General features: G+C 40.9%; 2 protein-coding genes across 5 annotated transcripts in view; one reads left to right on the top strand and one right to left on the bottom strand.

Annotated features, from left to right (window-relative positions):
• Window positions 1-12266, bottom strand: part of NKTR (natural killer cell triggering receptor) — a 71059-nt gene extending 58793 nt beyond the window's left edge. For 2 of the 4 annotated variants that reach the window (XM_058288942.2, XM_058288943.2), the window contains exons 1-2: window positions 12112-12266; window positions 11867-11947 (exon numbers count right to left, since the gene is read on the bottom strand). In XM_058288942.2, the coding sequence (XP_058144925.1) occupies window positions 11867-11924 (58 nt within the window). In that variant the 5' untranslated portion in view covers window positions 11925-11947; window positions 12112-12266. The remainder of the gene's footprint in view (window positions 1-11866; window positions 11948-12111) is intronic. The other 2 variants (XM_071211998.1, XM_071211999.1) reach the window with 1 other exon arrangement.
• The window catches only part of SEC22C (SEC22 homolog C, vesicle trafficking protein), a 47612-nt gene continuing 46635 nt past the window's right edge, over window positions 11531-12507 (top strand). The window contains exon 1 of the mRNA XM_004448630.5: window positions 11531-11620. The gene's annotated coding sequence lies outside the window, so the exon portion shown is untranslated. The remainder of the gene's footprint in view (window positions 11621-12507) is intronic.

Below are 12507 nucleotides of genomic sequence, written 5' to 3'. Positions count from 1 at the left end.
TTTGGAATTCAGAGGGTGGAGTGTGGCAGTTTGAGATTATATATGAATTCCAGAAAGAGAGATTATGTTTGTAAACTAGTCTGTTCCTCTGGATGTGATAACCCTTTGAATGTATTAGATTCAGCTGAGATATACGATTAAATTATGTTAAGATTAGGGCTTTGATTCAACCATGTCATTAGAATGCAACTCAGCATTGAGTCCCAACCCCCTAGGTGGGCTGATAAAACAGACTCTCACAGGGGAGGAGAGACACATAGAAGAAGAACACAGAATAAGAGAAACAGCTCCAAAAGATATGGCAGAGGAGAACTTAGTTTTGAGCCCCACAGAGAGAGAGACATTTGCCTGATAGTTTACAGTCAACCTTGTGAAGAGAACAGAGCAGCTGAGCCCAGAAAGAAACAAGTCCTGGGAAGAAAGACAAACCTTCCAGCCTAGAGCTGAGATTGGAGTCCTAAGAGGAAGAGGATGGTTGAACCCTCACAGACATCGTCCACCATCTCAACATCTTACATCTCACATCTCACTCAACATGTAAGAACAGACTCTGGGTAAGGAAGTACCTCTTATTGTACCTTAAGTTGGTCTCTTTAAGGCCTTGTGACAATAAACTTCTACCCCATATAAATACCCTTTATAAAAGCCAACAGATTTCTGGTACTTTGCATCAGCGCCCCTTTGGCTGATACACCACTCTACTCACACAACATTGCCTAATTAAGACTCAGACTTCAATTGTTTGTGTAAGTGATCATACATCAAGACTTGAAAAAGGAATTCAGGATTTCACTACATGGCAATCTACTTTAAGACAGTCTCTTGAAACACAGTGGGACTAATACTGGGGACTACATGGAGTGAGGCTTACAAAGTAAAGCATTCACAGCTGGGGGTTTTAACAAAATGAACTACGTTATACCAAGTGTACTTTAGAATAGATACAGTATATAAAATGGAAATTACAGGGATAAGATTAGCTACAGAACGCAGTTTTTGAGATAACTCTTGAAGGCATTTCTCAGCTCTAAATAACTGTCAGGGAAATGGACTTTGGCCCAGTGGTTAGGGCATCTGTCTACCATATGGGAGGTCTGCGGTTCAAACCCTGGGCCTCCTTGACCTGTGTGGAGCTGGCCATGCGCAGTGCTGATGCGCGCAAGGAGTGCCGTGCCACGCAAGGGTGTCCCCCGTGTGGGGGAGCCCCACGCGCAAGGAGTGCGCCCATGAGGAAAGCCGCCCAGCGTGAAAAGAAAGAGCAGCCTGCCCAGGAATGGCGCCACCCACACTTCCCGTGCCGCTGACGACAACAGAAGCGGACAAAGAAACAAGACGCAGCAAATAGACACCAAGAACAGACAACCAGGGGAGGAGGGGGGAATTAAATAAATAAATAAATCTTTTAAAATAAATAAATAAATAACTGTCATTCACCTGAGTCTTGCTCTCTCTAGCCTGAGCTCTTTTCTGCCTATCTAAACATTTTTTTTAAAGTTCCAGTCTGTTTTTATATCCAGTAAAGTATTTGCTGAACACCTGACCATCCATTAAAGTGCTTGTGGTACTTTCAAGCCATATGTACCCCCAGAAAAACAAGCTCCTCAACCTCATCCATTCCTATGGATGTGAACCCATTGAAAGCAGGACTTTTTTGATAAGGTTACTTCAGTTACAGTATGGTCCACTTCAATCAGGATGGGTCTTAATCTTATTACTGGAGTTCTCTATAAGCAGAATGAAATTCAGAGAAAGTCACAGAAAGCAAGAACATTAACAGAACCCAGAAGAGAAGGCAGACAAGGAGACACTGCCATGTGCCTTGCCATGTGACAAACTAAGGACCAAGGACTGTCAGCAGCTAGCCCCAGGATGCCACAGTCTTAGTGTAGAAAGTACTGGCTTGATGATGCCTTGATCTGGTCTTTTTCCCATCATCAAATCATGAGCGAATAAATCCCCACTGTTTAACCAGACCCATTCATAGTATTTGCTTGAACAGCCCAGGAAACTAAAACAGTGCTATATTCTACCAAGAATTCAGACTGAATTACATATACTTTGGAAAACTTTCAGAGTCTCCAGAGCCAAAGGCTAATCTCTATTCTCCTCAAAAACTCTAAGTAAATGATATGCAAGTAAACTGTAAGGCACCATACTGGACAGGCAGTTCACACAATCAATGTCAGAATTCCCTCTGCAACAACCCTAACTGATGAACAAATACCACCAAAGGGAGAAAAAAAAACAGAAAAGCATGGGGACACAAACTGAGGCAGAAGGTGAGGAACAGACATCCTATGTTACAGGTAGAAAGGGAAACAAACCTTTGTACTTTGAGTCTTAGGACAGAGGAAGGAAAAGAAAAGTAAGGTGTTAAGTGAACTTTAACTGTCTCCTCTGAGTCACCACTGAAACCCATGAGTTTGCCTTCAAAACCATCCACTCAGGTCTGGTGTTACTATTGGGATTTTCCTGGCCCAATTCCTTAAAAAGAAAAAAAGAAAAATTCCTCCTGCTTGCAGAATGAAAAACAAAACAAAACAAAAAAAACCTTAACATGAACGCTCCATACTTGGCTCAGTGCCCAGGGCCATGCACATGAACAATTTATGGCAGCTTCTTAAAAACTATGGGTCAGGTGTCATGCTAGGTGCTTTAAAAATACACCTGTTCTGCAATAATGTGACAGTCAGAATTTCAAGAAACATTGCATTATCAAAAATCATGTATAAAAACAACTGTTTCCACGGGGAAGAGGGAGTTGAGGGAACAAGGGAAATGTGGTTATAGTAAAAACAATTTTTTTTCCTTTAGGAGTATCAGTAATAAAGGCATGTTTTTAGCTATCACTGTATAAAACTTAACCACTGAGGAAATCCTACAATGGCCCTACCTCACTTTCACCTCCCTTCCCAGCACTTCATTAGCATAATCCTCAAGGCCTTTCAAATTGCTATCAGGACAGGTAGGAATGACCCACAGCAGGTGCTGTCCAAGCCCTTCCCCTCCACCCCCTAGCTCCCTACCTGGCTACCTGACTGTTAGAATAGAGCAGCCTACCTAAGTAACCCCTCCCGTTACAGTAAGTTCTTACCATAAAGCAGATGACTGTATTATTTAATCCATCTTCCCAACAACCTTATTATGTAGATATAACTGTATTATTACACTGAAGTCCTATGTAACTTATGAGCATATAAAAAGGAGGGAGATCATTTAAATGGGGCAGGCTACTGCCTCAGTCCCTCCTATTAATGAGCTTATGACTCAGGATGAGCTTGAGATGGAAGATGCAGTTCTCTGTTCCATCTGTACAAATCACGCCTCTCCAAGTATGAGCTATCTTGACTGTGAGTCTAAAGAATAAAGGGTAATTCTGAATATAAGCAAATTACCTTTGAACAATATTAAAACCATATAGTATTTCCACTTCACAGAGAAGTTAAATGGTCTGTCACAAGTCATAAACATGTGACTCTTAAACTGTCTCTATATTTAAAAATAATTTATTGGTATCACTACCAAATACTTTTCAGTGTTTACTAGGGACACATTTTCAGTTCAGTTTCTGGGACCATGTGAATCTTAAACAGTAAGGTAAAAGCAACCATTTTAATTATATCCCCATTTTTATCTATTGCCAAGGTTTTATTATATTACTCTGAGGCCCAATAAGGAAGAAAAGAAATCCCAAAGTCAAGTGTTCCTTTAAGGAAAATCACCCTGGTTATCACTTTAAAAAAACAAGTATCAGCATCAGACAAATACAAAATGAAGAGTGTTTTATTGAAAAAAAAAAGGGGGGGGGGCAGGGCACATGGTGATGGCTCATCAAAGAAAAAAAAGGGCTATGGAAATGTTCCGGATTAAAAGAGGCCAAAGAGACGTAAGAGCTAATCGTAATATCTGATCCCTATACTAGACTATGTATTGAACAGGGCAAGAATGCTATATAAATCAGGGGTTCTTTCCTTTTTTGTTCCACAGACCCCCTTGACAGGTGAAAACCACAGATCCCTTACTAAGTCCACACCATACTTTGTGTTAGTTAATAAATAAATAAGTATAGCACACCCGCACCAACATGTCCCCACAAGAATGTTTTTTTGAATTTCAATTCAAACTTATGGACCCTTGGTTAAGAACCTCTGCTATAAACGAAATATTAGGCCAACTAACAAAAATGGAATATAGATGATAGATTAAATTATTATAGCAATAGAAATTTATAAAATTGACAACTGTATTTGTGGTTACATTTCCCTATACTTGGGAAATCACACCAAAGTATTTAGGGATAATTACCATGATGTATGTGAACTTACCCTTAAACAGTTCAAAAAAAATTAGTAAGTATACAGAGAGAGAGAGAAAGAGTGTTAATAAAGCAAATGGGATAAAAAGATGAAAATACATGAATCTGGATAAATGATAGATGGGTGTTCTTTTTACTATTTTTTTCAACTTTTTATAAATTTGAAATTATTTCCAAAATAAGTCTAAAAGAGAGTTTGTGGACAAACTCCAAGGTTTGAGTTTTGTGAAAGCATTTGTCTACAACAGCAGTTCTCAAACTTTTTGGTCTCAAGACCTCTGTATACGCTTAATAATTACTGAGGATCCTTAAAGGTTTTTTTTTTTTTTAATATGGGTTATATCTATTGATATTTACCACATTAGAGATTAAAACTGGGAAATTTTAAAAATATTTTTCTATTAAAAAACAGTAATAAACTCAATTTACATTTTCAAAAATGAACTAAACATTAGTGAGATTAGTATCCGTAGCGCTTTCTTACATTTTTATAAATCTAATGCATGGCTTAAAGAAGACAGCTAGATTTTCCTATATACTTCTGCATTCAATCTTTTGTGACCTTACATGTCATGTAGCCTCTGGAAAACCAACATACACTGACAGAATGGGAATGATAAAAGCAAATTACATCTTAGTTTTGACACCCCACGCCCGCTGAAAGTATCTCACACTGTGAAAACCACAGGTCTATAGCAAGTCTCTTACTATAACATGGTATATTATGATAACTATGACATATTTTAAAACACTTAGAATAGATAATCTGATATAAGCGAGTGATACTAGTTTTAAAATTATACCGTAAGTAGAAAGAAACATCCTCCAGGGGTTATAGAACTTAATCAAACGCTCAATCCAGAAGTGGCTACTAAAAGCACTTTAGTTACCTTTATCTCTAATCAACTAAGGCTTTGTAATTAGCAACTTGAATGTTAGAAATGGGCTTTTATTGGTAAATTAGTGATGCTCATGATATATGGGTTCAGTAGAAATATTTAAAGATACTCCATATGAATTTAGAGAGTCTCACTCTTTGGAATGGAACTTGAGGCTGGTTCCACCAAAAAGGCTCTTCAGGGTCTAGCCACTGATTTTGGAAGATTTTGGCTGCCCCATACTGAAAAATTCACATAATTTTCAAGAGGCAGAGGATGTTTCACCTAAGTGGTCGCAGCACTGAAAAGGAAAGAACTAGGACTTCATCAATATGTAACACTGGTTGAATGCATATGCACACACTTGCTAATAAAGGTCCGCGTGCGACATAATGTGGCTTGCTCACACTATACTCTGGCAGCAAGATTGTGACAAAGGTAATCAAAATCCCTCACTTACCTTATTAGTGACTCCCTGATAGCTACTAAAAATAACCTAATGGTTGTTCCTAACTAAACTGGCTTAGATTAATTTTGCAATCTAAACCTGGCCCCTTGGGCTCAAATACCCCATTTCTTGATAAGGGATCTGAATAAGGCAAGGGAAAGGCAAGTTCCTGAGTCCCCCAAGGAGGTAAAAACAAAATTCCTATTTCCCATCTACACTGGGAGGTCCTTAATTTAACCAACAACTGTAGGAAAGGGTTAAGTTTAGCTTTCACAAAGGGGAAGCAGGAGCTGGTTTGGCCATTCCAGGAAGGAGGGAAAGGGGTTCTAGCAGCTTTGGTGCACCAGGAACTTGAAAAGTGATGCCAAAAAGGGGGTGGGGGTGGGGTGGGGTGGGTGATGGTGCAAAGGGTGGGGGTGGGGCAAAAGCAGAGGGGCCAACGGTGAGTGCTGGGGGCGGGGCAATAGTGAAAGCTACGCCAAATTTAAAAAGCACACCAGGAATGAAAGCAGCACCGACCGGGCACCAAGCCTGCCTGGGTGTACAGAGAGCGTGGGAGCAGGACTAAGAGTGGGAACTGGGTAACTCAGACAATTCAGACAGGCTGTTAACCCCTGAAGTACCCAATCAATGGGGAACAGGGGAAGGACCTGCGTGTTAGGTTTCGGGTATAAATGTCGGTGTTTCTTGCTGTTTGGCATGCCAGCTATTTTATCCAAGTCGTGCACCCACTGCAAGATTGTTAATAAAATTCTTTTCTCCACAATCGGATGAGCTTTTGTTCTCTTACAGGTATAGCTTTCTTTTTAACACAATTAACAACCCTAGAGAACTAATATTTAACCAGAAAAGAGTGGGCCTACTGGTTAGAAAAATGAAGATACCAATGAGGGTTTCATATCTATATTTCCAAACTGGCATCACATTTCATACCAAAAGTGGACGCGTTAAGAAAATGAATTTATTTAAAGAGACAATGAAAGAGTATTGATTAATTTCTACAATTAACATCTTTAATGTTTTTACTTTAGCAAAGAAGAAAGAGGACCTCTACAGATCAGAGAGAATGGAGAGAAATCCTGTTTCTTTTTTTCTCATTCTCTTCTGCTCCAGTGTGCAGGCAGTGGCAGTGAGAGCAATAATGATTGGGCAAGCATCTGAAACTCCAAGGGAGGGAAACCCTTCTCTCTGATTAGAGAAGTCAGGGTCCCAAGAGCATGGGAAAGAATCTCAGCTGCTTTTTTACCCTTTCAATCATTTTGTTACTTGGCCCTAGAGGCAGCCACAGTCATGGGAAATACATGACAGAGCAAGGAAACTAAAGCCCTTGCTTTTTAACCAGAGGATCAGGAAGGAAGGGGAAAGGGTCCCTGAGAGCCAGAAAGTGCTGGGGAGATTACAGAGAAAAGGGAGCTCAAGAAAACAATCCCTTAAAATTATTAATGAACTTCTGGGCTCACCCCTGAACTATATATGAGTGGCTCTGACCCTAAAAAGTATACTGGAGGGTAAACCACCACTCAGATCCTATGCTGGCCACTAGATGACACAGATGTGGGACAGATCTGAATTGTAATGTAAAGACTTTGAAGACTGAACTAGCACTGAAATCATAACCCACAGAAGTAGAAACTTGCAGCCCAACTCCAACAAGGTTGATTGCCTGTTAAAACATTAACAGGGAAACGGTTGTGGCTCAACTGACAAGAGCGTCCACCTACCATACGGAGGGTCCAACGTTCAATCCCCAGGGCCTCCTGACCCGTGTGGAGCTGGCCCACGTGCAGTGCTGATGCGCACAAGGAGTGCCGCGCCATGCAGGGGTGTCCCATGCGTAGGGTGCCCCGCGAGGAAAAAAAAAAAAAGCGCAGCCTGCCCAGCAGTGGCGCCACACACACACAGAGCTGACCCAGCAAGATGATGCAACAAAAAAGAAACAACATATTTTCCCAGTGCCGCATGACAAGAGTGCAAGCAGACACAGAAGAACACATAGTGAATGGACACAGAGAGCAGACAACAGGGCAAAGGGAGAGAAATAAATAAAATAAATCTCAAAAAAAAAAAAAAACAAAACAACAGTCTCCACAGCAAGTAAACATAGACCAAGGGTCACACAACATAATATTCAAAATTCTTGGGATACAATCCAAAATTATTTCACACATAAAGAACCATTAAAATCTCAACATCTCACAAGAGAAAGACAAAGTCAATAACCCCAAGATGCCACAGATTTTAAATCATCAAAAGACTTTAAAGCAGCTATTATAACAATGCTCCACTAAATAATGTCAAACAGTCCTGAAATAAATGAAGAGAGAGAAAGCCTCAAGAAGAACCAAATGAAAATTTTTTATGTAAAAATTGTAATGATCAAAATTTAAAAATTCACTAGATATACTCAATAGCAGAATGGAGATGACAAGAGAAAAGTCAATGAATTTGAAGACCAATTAATAGAAATTATTCAATCTGAAAACAGAAAGAAACAAGGCTGAAAAGTTAACAGTGCCTGAGGGACTTGTGGGACAATAGCAAAAGGCCTAATATTGGTATCAGTGAGATCCCCAAAGGAGAGGAAAGAGTGTTATAAGCAAACATGTTTGAAGAAAGGATGCTGAAAACATCCTAACTTTGGCAAAAAACACAAACTTTACAGATTTAAGAACAGCAAACTGCAAAAAGAATACAAATGAAATTCACTCTCAGACACGTCACAATCAAACTGCTAAAAACTAAAGATAAAATAAAAATCTTGTAAGCAACCAGAAACCGTAAAGACTAGAAGGCAGTAGAGCATTTTTCAAATGCTGAAAGAAAATAACTGTCAACCCAGAATTCTATATCTAGCAAAAATATCCTTCAAGAACAAAAGTAAAACTAATTTTCTTCTCAGATGAAAGAAAATTAAGAGAATTCACTGCCAGAACATTTACTCTAAAAAAAATGCTAAAGGAAATTCTTCAAGCAGAAAGGAAATGATACTAGAGAAAACTTGGAATTTCAGGAATGAACAAACAGCAACAAAAATCGTAATAATGTGGCTAAATATAAAAGACTCTGTTTTGCTTCTTTAACTCTTTAATGTACGCATGACATCTGAAAGCAAAAGTTTTCCATGTTTACAGATGCTATATACATGATAAATACAACAAAAGGTTGGGGGGGTTAAAGGGATGGTTATAGCAAGAAAGCTTCTATATTTTACCTAAAGTGGTAAAGTATTAATTCTAAGTACATTGCAAATAATTAAGTTTATATATTGTAATCCCTAGAGCAATCACTGAAAAAGTTATACAGAGATAGCAACAAAAACTCAGTAAAGGGGAGTGGCTGTAGCTCCATGGTTGAGAGCTTTCCTCTCATGTATAGAGGTCAATCCCTGGTACCTCCTTAAAAAGAGAGAGAGGGGAAAAAAACCTCAGCAGAAAAATTGAAATGGAATACTAAAAAAATCCAAAGAATCCAAAGAATTTAATTCAAAAATAAAAAACAGGAAACAAAGAGAAAACAAATAAAATAAGTAAATGGTCTAAATATACCAATTAAAAGACAAGAGATTGAGGAGCAGATGTAACTCAGTAGTTGAGCGCCTGCCTCCCATGTATGAGGTCCTGGGTTCAATCTCTGGTACCTTCTTTAAAAAAAAGATAGAAATTGTCAGAATGGATTAAAAACAAGAACCAACTATTTGCTATCTACAAGAAATCCACTTTAAATATAATGATATAAATAGGTTAAAAGTAAAAGGATGGAACAAGGATAAACTAAGTAAATACTCTAAGAAATTTAAAAAAGCAAAATTAAACCAAAGCAATAAGAAAGGAAATAATGAAGAACAGAAATCTGTGAAATTAAAAATAGAAAAGGGAAAAGTCAATGAAGTCATAACCTAGTTCTTTGAAAAGACCATAAAATTGAAAAAATTCTACCAAGAAAAAATTGCCCATATCAGTAATGAAAAAGAAGATATCACTACAGAACCTACAGATATGAAAGGGATAATATGGCACTCCACAAACAACTCTATGCTCAAAAATTTGACAACTTCGATAAAATGGACCAATTTCTTTTATCTACTAACTATCAAAACTAATCCAAGGAGAAAAGAGACAACATGAATAGTCAGTCCTGTGTCTATTAAAGAAATCAAATTCATAATTTAAAACTCTCCGGAAAAAATGTCATTAAGGAACAGTCCTGGCATTATTAGAGGAGCCATCTAGTTAGTCACAGAGAAAAACGTGCATACAATTTGAAAAATTTTCTTTTTTAACATATACTTCTTTTAACATATACATTCATTTGGTGGCTGTATAATTCAAAAGTTTAAGGTTAACTTGTTTGCTATAAAATATACAAATTCCCACTGACAGTAATGGAAAAGAACACCTGCTGTGCTGTTTCAGCTCAATTTTTATCAAAACTTCTTGATTTCTCCCTAATGAGGACAGTGTGAACAATCATAAATGATCTTTGCTCATCAACATAAATCAAAAAGATTAATTTGATTTACATCAAGTGAATTATTAACTATACAAGAAGTCAAGATGATTACTGGAGTTAGGTACTCAGTAAATATAGGACATATATACTAATGGTTAAATAATACAAAGTAGGATATCGCCCTTCGTAGAGTTGATCCTTAAAAGTTCTATAAAAATCAAGTACCTACTTTTTAGACAATAAACTGATTTATGAGACTGAGCCATAAGAAACTGCCAATTATTAACTGGTTTCAACCTAACACAATATAAGCATTCCTTATCTTATATATAATTAGCGTCCTCAAGAGTCCTTGTCAGTTCTACCAGAATGGTAATATAATGAATTGCCTTGGATGCTGGAGATCAAAGTTCACCCATTTATTAAGCATATTCTGGAGATAATACACAAAAAAGGTTATTTGCAAATCTAGGATCTTAATGTGACTTCAGAAGCTTTGTTCATTTTACTACTTTTCAGGGATCTGTTATTTTTAATTAAAAAAAAAACCCACAAGCTCTCTTATCTAAAGCAGAGATTCATTATAGAATAAGGATTATGACCCACTTAATCTAATCATTAACGCTCTAATCATTAAAAAGAAAACTCAGCACTTCAGAACGCAACAATTTCTAAGGTGACATCATTCCTTTGTTCGAAACCCTTCTGTATAGGTCTCCCTATCGCACTGAGTCAAAGTCCTTCCTACGGCCTATAAACCATTTCCCACTAGTCTCTTTTCTTACTTCCAGCCACCCTGGCCTCCTTGCTGTTTCTCAAAATACAACTGTCTCAAGCCTCTGTTTTAACTGTACCCACTGCCAGCAATGCTTCTCAAAGATATCCTCAAGGCTCCTTCTTCAGATTTTTGCATAAAAGTCAACTTCTCAAAGTGGCCTTCCGTGATCAACCTACTACAAGTCACTATCTATTTTCAAGGAGAAACCTCTGACTTATTCACTGCTGTATCTCCATGGCCTAGAAAAGCAGGCTCTCAAGAAACGTGTGAACAAGTTGCTGTACAAAGACGGTATACATGTCTCCATTTAAAACTTCTGTCACAAATACCAAAAAAGCTAAGAAAACAGTCTGAAACCCTGCACACTCTGCTACTTAGAATAAAACGATTACCCTTTAGAAGGAGGTTATTTTCAACTAAATACACTGATGAATGGATAAAGTCTCTAAAGGCAACATATTACTATTAAGTGTATGCACGCTGCAACTGTTAGTACAGAATGTATCACACAGGCCATTTGCTAACCCATTTTCCCACGAACCCAGAAGTTCTGGCTAAAGATTCCTAAGGTAAAATAGAGGCGGGGTTACCGTATTAATGACGTAAGGATTAAGAAACCCACAATATACGAGTCCAAACCCCAAAGTTCAGAACAAGATAACAAAATCTGGAATCAGGAGTGGCGCCTAGGAGGGCTGGGAGAGAAAACGTCCTGAAAGGCCTGCACCCCCCGGTCAGTGCCAGCCCGCAGGGTATGAGGACGCGGCCCCGGGGCGCCGGGGGGCGTGGGGCTGGCAGGACCAGGCCGGGACTCTGCGTGGTGGTGGCGGTGTCTCCGGGCCACCCTCCTCTCCGCTGACTTTCTTCTCACCGGAAAGAAGGCAGAGTTGGCTGCGCCCCCCGCTCCCTCAGCGGGCCGGGGAGGGCTGGGAGGGGGAACGCCTGACCTTTCCCCCGGCAAGCCCAGGCCCCAGGCCGCTCCCCTAGCTCCGGCTCACCCGGCTCCCGGTTGATCTCGATGTCGAAGTGGCACTGGGGCCGGTCCTGCGCCCCCATCGCGACCGAGGCGGCGGCAAGAGCTGGGAGAGAGGAGGAGAGCGGTCAGCGCGGGGGCCGCGGCGGCGCCGGACCCCGAGCCTCGGCCGCCGCGCGCGGCCCGTCGCCACAGCGCGGCGCCGACACGGCCCCCGCCCCGGGCCCGCGGGCCCCTGCGGCGCGCGCACCGCGCGGGCGAGCTCTTCACCTGGCGGGCCTCCAGCCTAGCGGCACCCCGTGAGCGGCGGAGAAGGCGCTGCCACCGCGGCCGGGGCGCAGCGCCACTAACGGGCCGCCACCTCCTCCCCCGGCCCGGCCTCCCAGTGCCACGCCAAGCCCCGCGAGAGTCGGGGCAAATACCGCGAGAGCGCGAACTCGAAGTGGGAGGTTAACCGAAGGCGGCCGCAGTGGGGGGCGTGCGCCCGTGGGCGTGTCTGGCAGCCCGGCGTCCTCTGGCGTGGCGCTCCTTCCGGCCGGCGGGGCCTTCCTGCCCCGCCCCTTTCCCCGTGACCCGGAACCTGGCTGGCGCCTGCGCCCTCTGACCACCTGGTCCTCGAGCAGGGAGCGGCGGGGGCTGGGCGGTCTCGCGAGGCTTCCGTGCCCT

This window comes from Dasypus novemcinctus, chromosome 26 (assembly GCF_030445035.2).
Source record: "Dasypus novemcinctus isolate mDasNov1 chromosome 26, mDasNov1.1.hap2, whole genome shotgun sequence".
Classification (NCBI taxonomy): domain Eukaryota; kingdom Metazoa; phylum Chordata; class Mammalia; order Cingulata; family Dasypodidae; genus Dasypus; species Dasypus novemcinctus.
The sequence above is the reverse complement of the archived record's forward strand: the minus strand, read 5'-3'. Positions and strand labels throughout refer to the sequence as shown.